The following is a 15679-nucleotide window of genomic DNA, read 5'->3' as shown; positions in this document are numbered from 1 at the left end:
GACCATATGGCTAAGCTGGCAGGCTTCATAGTACACCTTTAAACTAGGGATCACCCATCCCCCCCAATGCTGGTGCCTATATAGAAAGACTTCAAAATTCTTGGTTTTTGAGATCGGAACATAGCTATAGTTTATTTTAACTAAAGAGAAGTACAGCATTATAATGCAACACTATACTGCAGTAACCCTAATTTTAAAAATTAAAATTTGGTTACCACTGTTTTAGCAACATTGCTACTGAAAGTAATTGGAATGTTTGTGTGTTTTTCTTTTAATCATTGCGGGTCTTTTTAGTTTAAAAAACAAAACAGCATTATAGCATTTTGGTATTATAGTGCTATACCTCTCTTTCATTTTTTTTAAGTATAGCTAGGAGTGTGTTCGACAGATAACTGAAAGATCAATTTAAAAAGAAAAGGTCTGAAGATGGGACCCACCACAAATGGTATAATGTGTGCTAAGCTGTGATGGGTTCACCTTCTCAGTATGACACTGTCCACATCAAATACCCACCCTTTTAAAAAGACACCTGTGGAAATTGTGCTATTCTTCCATTCTTCTGGAAAAAAAGCATGACATTCTGCAATCTGAGAAAAGATGGAAGAACCACAGGAAAAAAACAGAACAATGGTGGAATGAAGGCATCATGTGGATGCCTCATAAAAAGTGAGTGAACAAATCATAATAGTTCCACACTAAACACTTGGAGTGATATCTTACTCATAAAGGTTGTATCCAATACTGCGTGAATGGAATTCCACTCACACAATGGGAGCTCTCCATCTTTCCGTAACTCCCAATCCTCTGGAACAGATTTTGAGGGGGGGGGCTGCAGGGAGGAGAAGAGGAAAGGGAAGTCCCACTGCATGAACGGTATTCTGTTCCACAGGTGCCACAGCAGCATTGGATACAATCTCAAGCCTGTAATTTCAATGCGTCTTTGGGACTAACATTGCATACCATCTCTAGTGGAAGCATCCAGACAACAGATTGTAAGAGCAAATCAGTTACAGTATGGGTGGTGGCGGGCACAATGAGGTTAAAATTTGACACTTCCACTCTTTAAAATTAGGTCGCTCCCAGACAACCTCCTTATTGACCATTCACCCCAATTTGTTTGTATAAAGTTGCAGGACATTGGTTATTTACTGAGCTTTCATTCTGATCTGTTTGCGGGAAGGTTATATGATATCAGATCAAACAACTGTTGTCCCAGGCTTTTCAATGCATTTTTTCATCATTTTCTTTACTGCAAAACTCTGGGGTGAGTCTGTGTGTTTGCATAACCTCCAAATCCACTTTAATTGCACAACCTGAATTTGCCAGTATGCCACTGAAATCCACGACAAAAATATCAACAGTCTGGAAGCACCCTTACAATTATAAACACTGAGCCATTACCTTTGAATCGGCCACTTTTGTCAATCCCAGCTCCTTGAGTATCTGGTCAACCCTTTCCTTCTTTTCTTGCTCCCTCACAGTCTTTGGCAATCGGAGGGCGGCTGAGAATTGGAAGTTCTCTCTCACAGTCAAGGTCCCCATCACCACATCATCCTAAACAATCCAAAGAAAACATTTGGACATGTGTCTCCACAAGGAGGAGCTCCAGGTGGATACAAAAGCCTCAAAGAGCATACGTGAAGCTCCATGCAAACATTCTCTATTCTAGGCTCTGCAAGGCTAAATTAAAAATGAATCAGACAGTCCACTCTGCTCACACACCTAGTTGAATATAGGAAACTTCACTGCACCTCACATCTGACAATCCTGATTTATCACTGGCTTCTGTAAATGGTAAAATAATAAAATCAGACTATCAATTACGTACCTGTACAACGTATCCAGATATACATTTAAAATTGGCAGGCTGAGGAGCTCCATTGATTAGAACATTGCCACTCAAGCCATGAGGATCTTTCCTTGCAGCTAAAATATCCAGTAGTCTAGAAGACAAAAATGACCTACATCACCCATTACATTATTAATTAATTAATTAATGTGTGCAATTAATGTGCACATTTAATGGTGTGTGTGTGCATGTGTGTAGAGTAACTCTTTCCATGCCACTGCCCTCTCTGAAGCTGCTATTTGCATTTAAAAGGAAGCATCTTTTGGCACCACAGAGGCTACACTTGAAACTAGCCTAATACTGCTCAGCACCACAAAATGCCAAACTACATGTTATATTGGGCACATAGTTTGGTGATGCATGTTTGCTTTTTAAACCCTAAATAGCAGCTTCAGGGAGGGTCAATCAGGATAATGGCATGCAGGGAGGAAGATTTAACTATTTCCCCCTGAGCCACATCCCACCCACTTCCAAAAGTTGCTATTTGGCAAGGATGAAAGCTTCTCTCCAGTGTGAAAATACACTTGTGGGAAGATTTTAATCAGGCTGGTGGTTCTGATCTAAGCCTCTATCCCATGTGACTGCTAATTAAAGTTATTAAATAATAATTTTTAAAAAGCACAGCTTTTTAAGGGGCTGTAGCTCAGCGGTAGAGCATCTGCCTTGCATGCAGAAGGTCCCAAGTTCAATCCCTGGCACCTCCAGGTAGGGCTGGGAGAGACTCCTGCCTGAAACCCTGGAGAGCTGCTGCCACGGTGTAGACAGCGCTGACCTAGGTGGACCAATGGTCTGACTTGGTAAGGCAGCCTCCTATGTTCCTACAGTATTATGTTCATACTTGATATGACATTAGAAGTTCTCAAATAACTATTTTGGATCTTGTGGAGAATGTGTTTTATTACACCAACACTAATGAATAAATGATGGGTAGCCAAGGTGGTGCCCTCCAGATGTTGTTGGACTACAGTTCCCATCAGCCCCAGCTATCATGTCCAAAGGCCAGGAATGAGGGGAGTTGTAGTTAGGGATGGAAGGATCTGTCAGTTTCAGTTTTCTCAGTTTCTCATTTTTCCAATCTTAAATTCCGTTTTTCAGATTTCTGCAGCAGTTTGCAATTTAAAACAAATCTACATGAAAATTCTTCCAACATTTTAGTGCGACTTTCTCCTAATAAAAACATTTTTGTATGGAGTTTTGACTAATGTACATATTTTCGCAAACAGTTTCTCCTAACACAATGCATTTTTGTATGTTATTTTCACTAATATTTTTATGTTTATGCCCACTTTCCCTTAATATATGTTAAGAGACCCCTATTCCCCTCACGGAGCTGCAATTCTCAGAGTTTTGCAGGGACTGACTCTTCCACCATTCTGGGAATTGTAGCTCTGTGAGGAGATTCACTAATAAGTAACAAAACCTTGTGGTTTAAGAAGGTACCTATAGCCAACAGAAATTTCTATCAAACTTTAGAAAGCAGGGAAATTGGGTAGCTATAGTGAATGCACCAGGGGAGCAGGAGACCTGACCTCCTCTCTGAGATATTGGACTGCCCTACACATTTGTCAAAATGCAAACACCATTGGGGTTGGTCTTTCACAGTCCAATCCACTTTCTGTGTAGCTTGGAAGAATTTGGTAACATGTGACTCTGAGCGTTTGGTGAGTGGTGGCAATACCTGCCATCTCCAAAGATGAATTACATTTTTATATGTTGGTGTTCTTCTTACTTTGCTTCATCCCTGTGTTACTCTTGTTTCTACAGAGAATCTAATCTAGAAAATTTTATTTCTCTCATTATTCAACCTAGAAACCTGTGTCAAATTTATTTTTATTAATTTCGATCAAATTATGCCATATGCCATATGATGGTGAAGACAGCCTTTTGTGTTTCAAATTGGAGATTATGTTCTATTTCTGTTTTGGGTACATTAACAGTTGAATCTGAAACTGCAGTTTGATGTACATTCAGACTGATTATAGTATGTTGCTACTTCAGCAATGACTCTAGCTGTTGGAAAAAACAAACTTAGCCTGCCCAAGATGCATGTTTTCAGCCTGCTATGTTTAAACCACTTCATTTAAGGCAAGAATTTTGCTAGAATATATTTCACCTCCCACTGTTTTATCTTGTGCAAACTGAGACACTCCTGATATCCACTGGAGACTATTCTGCAAAATAGTCATTGCCATTATTCCACAATTATTTTTGGCGTTTATTAGTGTAAATTTTGCAAAGTGTTGCTGTACTTCACATATTCATTGAAACAGAAGCAAAAGAAAATGATTTCCTATAGGAAACTTCACTAAAATTGCAAAGTAAATCAGACATAAAGTGACTATCTGAACTATGTCAACTGTCTTAATAATGTTAACCTTTATTAAATAGTGTTGAATAAATGTTAAATAAAGTGAAACTGACCACAGGCGATGGGAAGGGGAGGAAGAGGGAGGGGAGGAAAGGCGGAGGGGAGGAGGGGGAGGGGAGCAGGAAGGAGGGGGAGGGGAGCAGGACAGGTTTGATCATTTGCATGTTTATTGAGTTTAGTGGGATTTACTCAAATGCAGTCATGCTTAGGATAGGTGAAAGTAACCGGGGGGAGGGAGGGAGGGCTGGAGAGCCAGCCCTAAAGGGTGGTGACGTTGGGCCCTGGCTGAGGGCCTGTGGCCCAGGGCCCCTCTTTAGGTTGAGGGAATAGCGCTCTCTTTCCGCGATCCGCGGCAGAATCGTGGCCACAGATAGCACCGTCCGCGCATTCTCTCTTTCCACCTACCTTTCCTGTGTTTTGCGGCTGCATGCACAGCGCTGCCCTTAACCAAAATGGCAGCCGAGGTTTCCCTAAGAGGCTGAAACGTCTGCCGCCATCTTGGTTGATGGCAGCCCTGCATATGCGTAGCATGCATGCGTGCCATCAACAAAAATGTGGGGCTGTGTGGGGATTGAACCCTGGTCTCCCAGGTCGTAACCCAACACTGACCTGGGGGAGGGGCAGGGAGGGTAAGAGGAGGGGGGAGGAGATTGGGTGGGTGGGCACTTGGAAGAGGGGAAGCCCCTTTCCCTTCCAAAAGGAAAACATTGTGAACAGTATCATTGCTTTTCAGCACTTCCCACATTTTTTTATTCTACAGCAGGCACATGTAGCCTGCCTCCCAAATTTAAACCAAAGCTGTCCCTGGCCACATCCACACCAGATCTTTATTTCACTTTAGACAGTCATGGCTTCTCCCAAAGAATCCTGGGAAGTGTATTTAGTGAACGGTGCTGAGAGTTGCTAGGAGATGCCCAGTTCCCCTCACAGAGCTTCAATCAGAGAGGCTGACAGTTAAACCACTCTGGCCACTGGAGCTCTGTCAGGGGAATAGGAGTCTCCTGTCAGCACCCTTCACAAACTACACTTCCCAGGATTCTCTGGGAGTAACTGTTTAAAGTGGAATAATAGTGAAATAAATGTACAGTGTGAATGTGGCCTCACTTAAGAATTCTCTATAGCTCTACCTGGCTTTGCCTGGTCAAGACTAAAATATTGAGTACCATTAGCACATACTCATCATTTAAACAGCTCCACTGAGAATCAGGGACATGGTCACAGCATTTTACAAGAATCGTATGAACAGTCAAATACTCCAGCAAAATTGTTTAGGACTGGACTATGACCTTCTTGGGCTTCAATATATGAAGCCACGTTTTCTGTCTAGATAAATTTATTTTAGTGAAGGATACGAATTGGGATCAAGTTAATGCTTAACAATTTCATTCATTGCCACAAGACTTACGAAGATTTGCCACTGCCAGTTGGCCCCAGAATTGCATTCAGTCCAGGCCTCATTATCCCACTGCAACACAAAACCAGCATAATTCTTGTGAGTTGTTTCATATTTGGTACATTGCATCTATTAATCAGAATTAATCAAATTACAGATTGGTATGAAAGGGTGAAGGTCTTATAAAGTACTGCCATACAACACTCTCAGCATGCCAATGCTGCTGTACATAACAGGGCAAGCGCAGTAATGCTGGACAAGCTGTCCCCAGGATGGCATACATACATTTATTATTATTACTTTATTACATTTAGATTCCACGTTTCCTTCCAGGAGCTCCAGGTGGTTTTACACAATTCTCCTCCCAATTTTATCCTTGCATCAACCCTGTGAAGTAGGTTAGGTTAGAGAGAATAACTGGGCCAAGATCACCCAAAAAACTTCATGGCTGAGTGAAATTTAAACCCTGGTCTTTCAGGTCTTAGTCCAACACTCTGACCACTACACCACACTGGCACTCATGGATTTCCCTTCCATCCCTATCCTCACAGCAATCACAACTCTGTGAGGAACATAAGGGTGAGAGAGAGGACTGACCCAACCCAAGGTCGTTCACATGAGCACTGAGGGCCTTAAAAAAATGACAGTGTAAGGCTATAGGCTTAGTAGCCTAATGGTTAATCCACCTGTGATCATGGAACCACAGGTGTTCTTTGACACTTATATATTATCTCTATGGCTGACTGTAGTTAATACTTACTGCTTTCATAACACTTATCTTACCCAAATGGAAAAAATGGACTGCCTTCGAGGATCTCGACTTATGGTGACCCTATGAATGGGGTTTTCATGGTAAATAGTATTCAGAGGGGGTTTACCATTGCCTCCCTCTGAGGCTGAGAGGCAGTGACTGGCCCAAGGTCACCCAGTGAGTTTCATGGCTACGTAGGGATTTGAACCCTGGTCTCCCAGGTTGTAGTCCAGTACCTTAACCACTACACCACACTGGCTCTCTTATATGTATATGAAGAGGAAAAGAAAGGAAGAGTGGAAGCTTATGTTGACATATTAATTGTTTACCATTTATATAAACAAAGAGAAAAAAAGTCCTCTCAAGACTCAAAAGCATAAAGGACATTCACTACATAAAAAAATACAGCTAATCATTTCCCACTTCCTGTCAGTTAATTGTAAATTACTGGAAGAAAAACATCTTGACCTTGTAATTTCCATATCTGCCATTCTGGTATTAGATAAACTTTGCTCACCTTTCCATAAATTCTGTGCCTCTTAATATCCCTTCTCTCCTGTGCCCAAAATAAGTAAACTTGTCCATTATAGCAAGTTCTAAACACTTATCCAGCCATTCATTTTCATTAGGAGTTTGTGCCATTTTCCCTTCTCCTTTTTTCATTTTATTCATTACATTTCTGAAATTTGAATTTTCACACAATATAAATAAAATAAAGAGAAACAATATCAGATCTATAAGAAAAGAAACACCCTCACGCCTTCACTCCCTAGAACACCTGTTTAATGATAAAATCTTGTTAATCACATCCTCACAGACAAGGCATACATTGATTTCAAATAAGAATTAAAAAAATTATACTACCCATAGCTCTTTAAAAGGCGTTGGGACTTGGTGATTCATGCCACCCCCTGCAATAAAAGAACTAGATGTCCACCAGGCTGCTGTGAAATCATCTTTTTCTTCTTTCTTTTTCACATTTATAACTTAATCATGAGCTTCTCCGGCAGGGCAATTTCCCATAGTTCTTTATACCAACAATCTACTGTTAGTCCCTTCAGTTCTCTCCAAAAGCAAACTATTATACTTCTAGTTGCTATCAACATAAAGCTTATCAGTTTCTCATAAAGAGTCTCACAATTGTCCCCCCCCAAATAAATTTAACAATGCCAGTTCTGGAGTGAGAATGAGGTTTTGGCAGTTCTTTATAATCTCTTTCACAATACAAACCCCAAACAAGTGCACTTGTTTACATTCCCACCATAGGTGTTTGTAAGAACCCAATGCACCGCACTTCCTCCAGCAATTGGGGGAAGAAGTTTTAGTGATTCATGCTATTTAAGTGGGGTCATGTGCCATTTTCTACCTTCTGGCCCATACGACTTTTGCTGCTGTGATCATTATACCTACCAGTGATTTAAGACAGTCCAAAATGATATCTGGAATTACCTTAAAAGATTATCAGCATCAAAGCTAATCTTAAGTGGGAACCTATTATATCTAAAATAACATGGATTATGTGGGACCAGTATGTCAAAACAATGGGGCAATCCCACCACCTATGTCTGAGATTGGCATTAACAATGTGGCATTTCCAGCATATAAACTATAGTTACAGACTGCATTTTGTATAAATATTCTGGTGTCAGATACCATTTTAGCATCAACTTATATTAGGATTCATGTACAGAGAAAGAGAGAGAGAGGTCTTACCAATCAAATTTTAATCCACGTGTCTACCAGGAATGCCCTTCCTGTCTCTCTCCCATCTTTTCCTCAAAACAGGTTCTTTAGCTTTCAGATCCAACAATATGTTGTAATTGGTTGATAATGGCCTTTTCTGTTATCAAGCACCTCTTCCCATTTAGTCACTTCACTAAGGATCAGCCTTGGGCCTAGTAAATTAACTAGAAAATATCTTATCTGAAAATACTAGAAGCAGGGTGGAATCCAGCCTAATGTTTTATTTTAAATTTCCTGCCTAATCAGCAATCTTCCTTGAGTGATAAAGATCTCCTATTCTCAAAACTTCTTTAGCCTCCCACGCCTGAAAGTCCCTCAGTTGAGCAGGATTTAAGAAGTTCACAGGTCTTATAATTGAAGTCCACTGTGAGACTCCCAGACTTAGAATGTGCTTGCATTTATCCCACATCCTCAATAATTGTTGTGGAACAAAAGTCTGCTGAACTGAGATGTCCCTTGCCCTTATAGGACACCAGGGAACAGAATTCAGTGAGATAGCTACAAATTGTTGTTCCAGGTTATATAATATCCTATATTCTGGGAAAAGCCATAAATGGAGCCAGGCAAGTTGCACAGCCTCATAATACAACCCCAAGTTTGGAACAGCCAGTCCTCCCTTTTGCCTTGGACATTGCATAGTATTGAAATCTATTCTGTGACGTTTCTCATTCCAGATAAAACTGTCTAGGATCCATTGCCACCTTTTCAATTCCCTGAAATGAATAGATAATGGCAATATTGTGAACTAATACAGAAATCTTGGGACAATTGACATCCTAATTGCATTTAACATGACTAGCCAGGATAAATTTAGCTTCTGCCATCTACTGAGCTCTGCTTTAGTTGCTTGTACCACAGTGTCATAGTTCAATTTAGCGACTTTGCTCACATCAGCTACCAATTTTACATCCAGATATTTCACTGGGTTATCGAAAATCTTCAACCCATAGTTTTACTCAATGAATTGTTGTTCATCCTCTGCCAAGTTTATAGTCAGAACTTCTGTCTTCTGTTTATTAATCTCGTACCCAGAGATTTTACCGAAAGGATCAATTATACGAAAGATTGGGGCAAGACTAGCTCTATAATCAACTATAGAGAGCATGACCATCATCCGTATAAAGAGTGATCTTGATCTGAGACCCTGAGGCCAGAGCTTGGAAAAGTTACTTTTTTTGAACTACAACTCCCATCAGCCCCAGCCAGCATGGCCACTGGATTGGGCTGATGGGAGTTGTAGTTCAAAAAAGTAACTTTTCCAAGCTCTGCCTGAGGCCTCAATACCTTTAATTATTGGCTCCTCCCTGATAGCACAGGCCAGTGGTTCTGTTGCCAGGGCCCTCTTTTTAAATTCAACTTGTCAGCCTTTTATATAGCTTTTGCCACCAGACTTGAATATATTGACTTTACATCATTGATAAACCTAGGTGCCACATTGCAAACTTTCCTCAACTCAAGTATGACCACTCCACTATATCAAAAGCTTTAGTAGCATCAAGACCGGGAGTCCTGTTTTTCTTCTTTTGCTGACTTGACTTCCTCCTCTGTAATTGGACCTTTAATAGATTGTCCGCAGCTGTAAAAGTAGGAGTATGCAAAGTTCTCAGAAACTGACTTACATTGTGTATTGATGGGTTTTGAGATGTATATAGGTCTTGATAATACTTACAAAACTCACCAATCACCTTCCTATCGGTCTTTACTTGTCCCACAACTGTCTAAATCATAGGTATCAAATTTTGTTTTTGCTGCTTTGTAGGCTGCCATGCGAGGAGCTTATTTTGTTTAGCCGCCTTTTTTAAATACCATTGTTTTGTCATTGCCAAAGATTTCTCTGCAGCCATCGTATCATGCAGGTCAACCCTATTTTTCAATACAACCAACCTCTCATGGCATCTGAAAGATCTTGCTTATACATCTTCTCCAGATCCATACCAAGTCATTCCTTCTGATTTTATGCTGCTTTCTCTTCCCCATCCCAGTATTAACCAGGGCCCCTTATTACTATTTTAAAGACATCCCAGAGACTCACAACTAACTTTACAGAGCATTTTAAGGCCAACTGAAGGGACTCTGCAGTCTCCATGTCCTAGCCAGTATCACCCAAGCCCCAGTGGATTTCCCAAGGCCTGGGATTCAACAACAGTTGGCACAACAGATAAGGGATTTGGTTATGCTGGTATGTCAAAATATTTGGCACCCATCCTCCATGAACTCACTCAGTAGCCTTAGGTAACTGCAATTATCTTGATCTGAGTTCCTCATTTGTAATATAGGGATGATAATAATACGCCAGTATACATAATGTTGGAATTCTCTATTGAGATGCATTGCAGAGTTACATAGTGCTGCGGAACAGAGAGTATTGAGCGAGCTTAGTGTGTGTGTGTTTGAATCTTTGCTAAGATTCTACCTTCCCTGCAAATTAGTCAGACAGAGACTTTAAGTTTTAAAATAAGAAACAACTACTTTATTCTGGAAGTACATGCTTGATAGGAAAGAGTTCTATAGCTAGCTAACTTGCTATGCTGGAGCAACGAGCACTGGTCCCAGTACTCGCCCTCATCCTGGTTGAGAGGAGAGACAAAGAGAAGATGTCTGCTCCCCTCTCGAGAGAAAGAGAACACTAAGAAAGGCAGGAAGGAACTGGGATCAAACATCCTGTTACTTATCAGTCTAGCAGGAAGGGAAAAGACGGCAGAGGATCAAAGGGATAGGTATAGCCTCAACCAGCAAGAGTAATTTATGTTATAATGAATTATGGTTTTTTAGTTTAAAATTTGATGATGTTGTTATATATATATGTATTGTTTTATTCTTGTTGTTCGTCGCCTACAGTGTCCCTAACCCGGACAGATAGGCGACTGAAAAATAAAATTTATTTATTATTTATTTAGGTCTAGCTCTGTAGCTACCCTTATTAATCCCATGCAGCCTCAACCCACCAAGTTGGAGTTGAACCTCATACATTCCAACACATAACAGGGTTGCTTTAAGGATTAATGAGATAATGTAGGTGAATGTAGATGAAACACAGTTGACACTAAAAGCATTATATAAATACTAAGTATTATCATAAAGGAATGAAACTAAACACATAGCCTGAGAAATACATACTTGATATCTCTCAAAATGTCTTTCTCAGCTGCTTTTCGGCAACCTATACAGCCACTCTTGGTCTTCACTCTATAGCAGATGTTGTGAAAAGTGACAGTGGTGGCTTTCATCAAATTCTTGCTTGGGATGCCATTTGTACTGGATTCTGACATTGGGATACTGACTTGTGGATTTTGAGCCATCTTTATAAAGAAGCTTTACTCCTGTGAACCATAAAATAAACACAGATTATAATATATGCAAGTGACAAATTTCAGACATATAGGCTCCCACACTACTTCTCACTGACATGCGACAGAAACAGCATGAATGAAGCTCAGATGTCTCATACAAAAGTCATCTAGGAGTATGTAAAGATTTGTCTTTAAACAGGATTTGGTGTGTTTTCTCCTCTGGGAGAGCACACCAAACTTTCTTTCATTGTCAAAATATATTTGGCACATATACTTATTCGCAGTTCAAACACTGATCTCAGTCAACTATCCTTAAAAAAAGAAAAGAATATTTTTATTAAAGTTTCAGCATTATAAAAAAGCAAGGTAGAAGGCAGTGGATACTGCCTGCTTCATAGCACAATGACAAAGGGGGGGGAAAGCAATCATTATACAATAAAGTATAAAAAAGAAGAAATAAAACAAGGTACAAAGGAGCAGGTAGGCAAGATGTCGAGTCTCGGGTGACCCAGGGGGGCCTGGATCAGGAGGTGGGGGAGCCCCAGGGCCTCTTCCCAGTGCAGAGTGACTTTGGGGGGAACAGTTCGAGCGCACAGCCCCAGCTCTGCAGATGGGAAAGATGTCAGATGTGGAGGATGCTCCTGAAGATCTGGGGGGAGGAGACATGACCAACCGCTCTTTGATTCCACGGGAAATTTGCCCGCTCACGAGGAGACCCCTCCCTTGCCAAGCACCCCATGAGAGCCATTGGAGCAAGACCTCGAGCAAGCACAAACTCCATCCCCCCAGGATTCCTTGTCTGGCCCTTCAAACGCTTCCCCGCCAGAAACATCTCCTCCCCCTTCAATGGAGCTGGCCCCTGAGGAGTCTAGACTGTCCGATGAGCAGAAGTGTGTGAGCCCTCTGTTACCCTGTGTGCGCCGCCGGGAAAAGAGGCTTGGCCAGAGGGAGGTTCCGTGCAGGAGTCAGACATTACGGGCTAAAACCTTTCCTACTTAAGCCCCCCCACCTCCCCGGATGATGGTGTTGAGTCAACTCCCTTTACATGCTGCAGAGCAAGCCTGAGTGGTCTAGTTAGGGATTACAGTGACCTAGTTAGCGAAATATATGAGACGCCTTGCCTTTGATATTACTCTAATAAAACAGGAATTAATTCCAGCCTTGCCTCCATTTCATGATTCTCATTCTGGGCAGGACACATAAGGACATTAAATTGGAAGAGAAATGAGGGCATACAATAGTAACTAAGCAGGTGTTGTCTATTTGTGTTACATTACACTATAAGTTCAACATACAAGTCCCATACCATACTTGTATTGTGCATTGCCTCAGGGAATGGAGATTATAACTAAAGAACAGATCATCCTAGGGGTCAGAAACATAAATAGTAAGAAACAGGTTAATTTGGCAGTATAAGATTATCCAAGAGTATTTTTCCATAAGGAAGTATGTATGGAAGGTGGACTCTAGTCATATTCCTTACTTGCAATAAAGCTTATAAGTATGAATCATTTTGTATGGAACGTGTTTTTTTTTTTATGGGTTTCATCACTTCCTCAGTTGCTAGGTTAATTTCTCCATGAGTGCTACATTCCATAACTGGTTATACCGCTCCTCAATCAGGTTACGATCTATTTTTTTCCAGTGATGCGCAATAACAATGCGAGCCACTACAATGATGCTACCAAGTCTTTAAACTGTACTGTCTTATGTTCTTGGTGAAAGATCAATAGTGGGGCCATAAGGGAATCAGGAGGTAATTTCTGTCCTGTGATAACACCAGTTTCATTACACTTTCCCCCCCAAAAAATCTGGATGACTGGGCATGTCAACCAAAAATTATACTGCCACAAGAGTGGCTGTATATTATAGCCAGTGTGGATTTTTCACATTCCACAATGTTAAATTGAAAATACCCCCATGCCATTGTGACGCTTCCCATGAGCTCATTTCAGAACAAAACCTTACAAAACTTATAGTCCTGAACTCAGAAACACTTGCTTAACAAGCCTGTATGTTTTCATGGCGATACACAAAACAGTCAGAGAGAATCAAGAGTTCAAAGTGTAAAAAGAAAAAAAAAGACCCCTTTTGGACTTTTTTCTGTCAGAGTTCTCATAATTTGTTGAAATGAATTAAAAATCATCCAGTAATCTTATTACTGACATTGCCCCTTACTCTGACCTTCACCTTCTGCGGTTTAAAAGTTTTAAAAATGCCTAGCTGATTTTTAATTAATTTAAGAAATTTAGCATTGAAGTCTGTCATAATGTCAAGCATGCTCAGTAAGAACCAACTGACAGCATTCTAAAAGCCCGACTCACAGCTGCTTGGCTTGGTTAATCAGAAGGATACCATGTTCAATTGTATCAAAAGCAACAGATAGATCAAGTAAGAATAACAGGGTCTCACTCCCTGTGTCCTTCTTAATATTGTTGCTTCCTCCCTGCTAAAACAAGATCAGCACATGTCTTGTTACTTGCACAGCGTATAAGAGACACAGAATTTCAGCACAACATGTCTTTATTGCCAGCCTTTCCATATATTTGGCCCAGAATAAAAGTGCCTGCTTTAGCCTCTTATTTGTCATCATTAAGTCTTCCTAAATATAGGAAGGCTTTTTCCTGGGCCAGATTTAATGTCTTGCCTTCTGCAGTCCTAGAGGGTAGGTATAAGAAAGTTCCCCGCCTAGAGAGATTTTGCATTTGTAACACGGGGGCGGTGGAGGAGGTGGAACATGTTATTCTTCATTGTCACCTCTACTCCGACCTCCCATCACGATTCATCTCCCCTTGTCTCTCCAACATAAGGGCCAGCACCCATGGTAAAAACAAGTTGTACCTTTTACTGGAAGATCGTGTCCCTTTATCTCTGACATGGTTGCAAGATTTTGTGTTGCTGCAATAGCCCGTAGGAAAAGTCTGATCTCAACTTTAAATTGTAATACTCTGTTTATGGAAGTATGTTTACTGTGCAAAGCCGGTCTTCGACCGAATAGTATTAGTATAGTTCTATAAATTTTAAGGCTGTATTGTATGTTTTTTCTTTTCTTTTTTTAATGTATATATATATATATATATATATTAATTGGTCTTTGACCGTAATAAATTGTTGTTGTTGTCTTGTTTCTGTTATTTGGGCTGATTGCAGATGTTGCCACCACTCATCATATGCTCAGAGGCACATGTGACCAAATTCTTCCAGCTACACAGGAGGTGGATTGGACTGTGAAAGACCAACCCAAATTGTGTTTGCATTTTGACAAATTTGTAGGTCAGTACAATATCTCAGTGCATTCACTATAGCTGCCCAATTTCCCTGCTTTTTAAATTTGGATAGAAATATCTGTAGGTACGTTCTTAAACCACAATATTTTTCGCCTATTAGTGAATAGTATGTCGAATAATGTCTCCCCAGGCCCCCTCCAATACATGGGATCCATATTCTGGGTAATTTTGCTAAGAGTGGGGAATCAGTTACCATTTATGGACCAATTTAAAAGAGTTTTCCCTCAATATGGCTGAGGTAGAATGAAATGGGTTTTTCTCCCATACTTAGTCATCCATCCACCCACCCAAGTCTTCAGGCTGGCTGCCTGCTTTTTTCTCTCTTATGGGAATGGGAACTGCCTTCAAGTCAATCCTGACTTACGGCGACCCTATGAATAGGGTTTTCATGGTAAGCAGTATTCAGACACGGTTTACCATTGCCTTCCTCTGAGGCTGAGAGGCAGTGACTGGCCCAAGGTCACCCAGTGAGCTTCATGGCTGTATGGGGATTCGAACCCTGGTTTCTCAGGTTATAGTCCAACACTCTAACCATTACTTCACACTGGCTCTCTCTTAAGCACAGCATAAGCATTTACCAGTTGTCATTTTGTTTATAAAAATTGGGAAATTATTTCTTTATCCCCTCTCCTAGAACAGAATTTATTTCCTGTCTCAAGGGTGGGAAACCTTTTTCAACCCAAGGGCCGCATTCTCTTCTTGGCAACTTTCTGAGGGCCACATACCAGTGGTGGGAGGAGCCAGAGGCAAAAATGGGCAGAGCAACAAATGAAAAATTTGCTTCTGTACAGTAGCCTAGTTTCTACACACATGTACACATCTCTCCCTATCCTCCATCCAGAGAAGCAAGAGGCATTATCAGAGTTCAAGGATACATTCCAGACAGGCAAAAGCCCTCAGGGTAGTATTCAGTGCTAGTCTTACTCAGAGTAGACCCACTAAAGTAAGTTGAATATAACCCTCAGGGTGCAAAGCAAGACCAGTGAGGGATATGGCCT

At 40.8% G+C, this 15679-nt stretch overlaps 1 protein-coding gene across 2 annotated transcripts in view; it reads right to left on the bottom strand.

Annotated features, from left to right (window-relative positions):
• LOC133363734 (broad substrate specificity ATP-binding cassette transporter ABCG2-like) overlaps positions 1-15679 on the bottom strand; it is a 66470-nt gene that overhangs the window by 31840 nt on the left and 18951 nt on the right. Inside the window, exons 2-6 of one of the 2 annotated variants that reach the window (XM_061583053.1) lie at positions 11222-11424; positions 6879-7040; positions 5623-5682; positions 1829-1943; positions 1402-1554 (exon numbers count right to left, since the gene is read on the bottom strand). In XM_061583053.1, coding sequence (XP_061439037.1) covers positions 1402-1554; positions 1829-1943; positions 5623-5682; positions 6879-7040; positions 11222-11403 — 672 coding nt within the window. In that variant the 5' untranslated portion in view covers positions 11404-11424. The remainder of the gene's footprint in view (positions 1-1401; positions 1555-1828; positions 1944-5622; positions 5683-6878; positions 7041-11221; positions 11425-15679) is intronic. The other variant, XM_061583054.1, reaches the window with a different exon arrangement.

The sequence above is a fragment of the Rhineura floridana genome, chromosome 9, assembly GCF_030035675.1.
Source record: "Rhineura floridana isolate rRhiFlo1 chromosome 9, rRhiFlo1.hap2, whole genome shotgun sequence".
In the NCBI taxonomy this organism is placed as follows: Eukaryota; Metazoa; Chordata; class Lepidosauria; order Squamata; family Rhineuridae; genus Rhineura; species Rhineura floridana.
The sequence above is the reverse complement of the archived record's forward strand: the minus strand, read 5'-3'. Positions and strand labels throughout refer to the sequence as shown.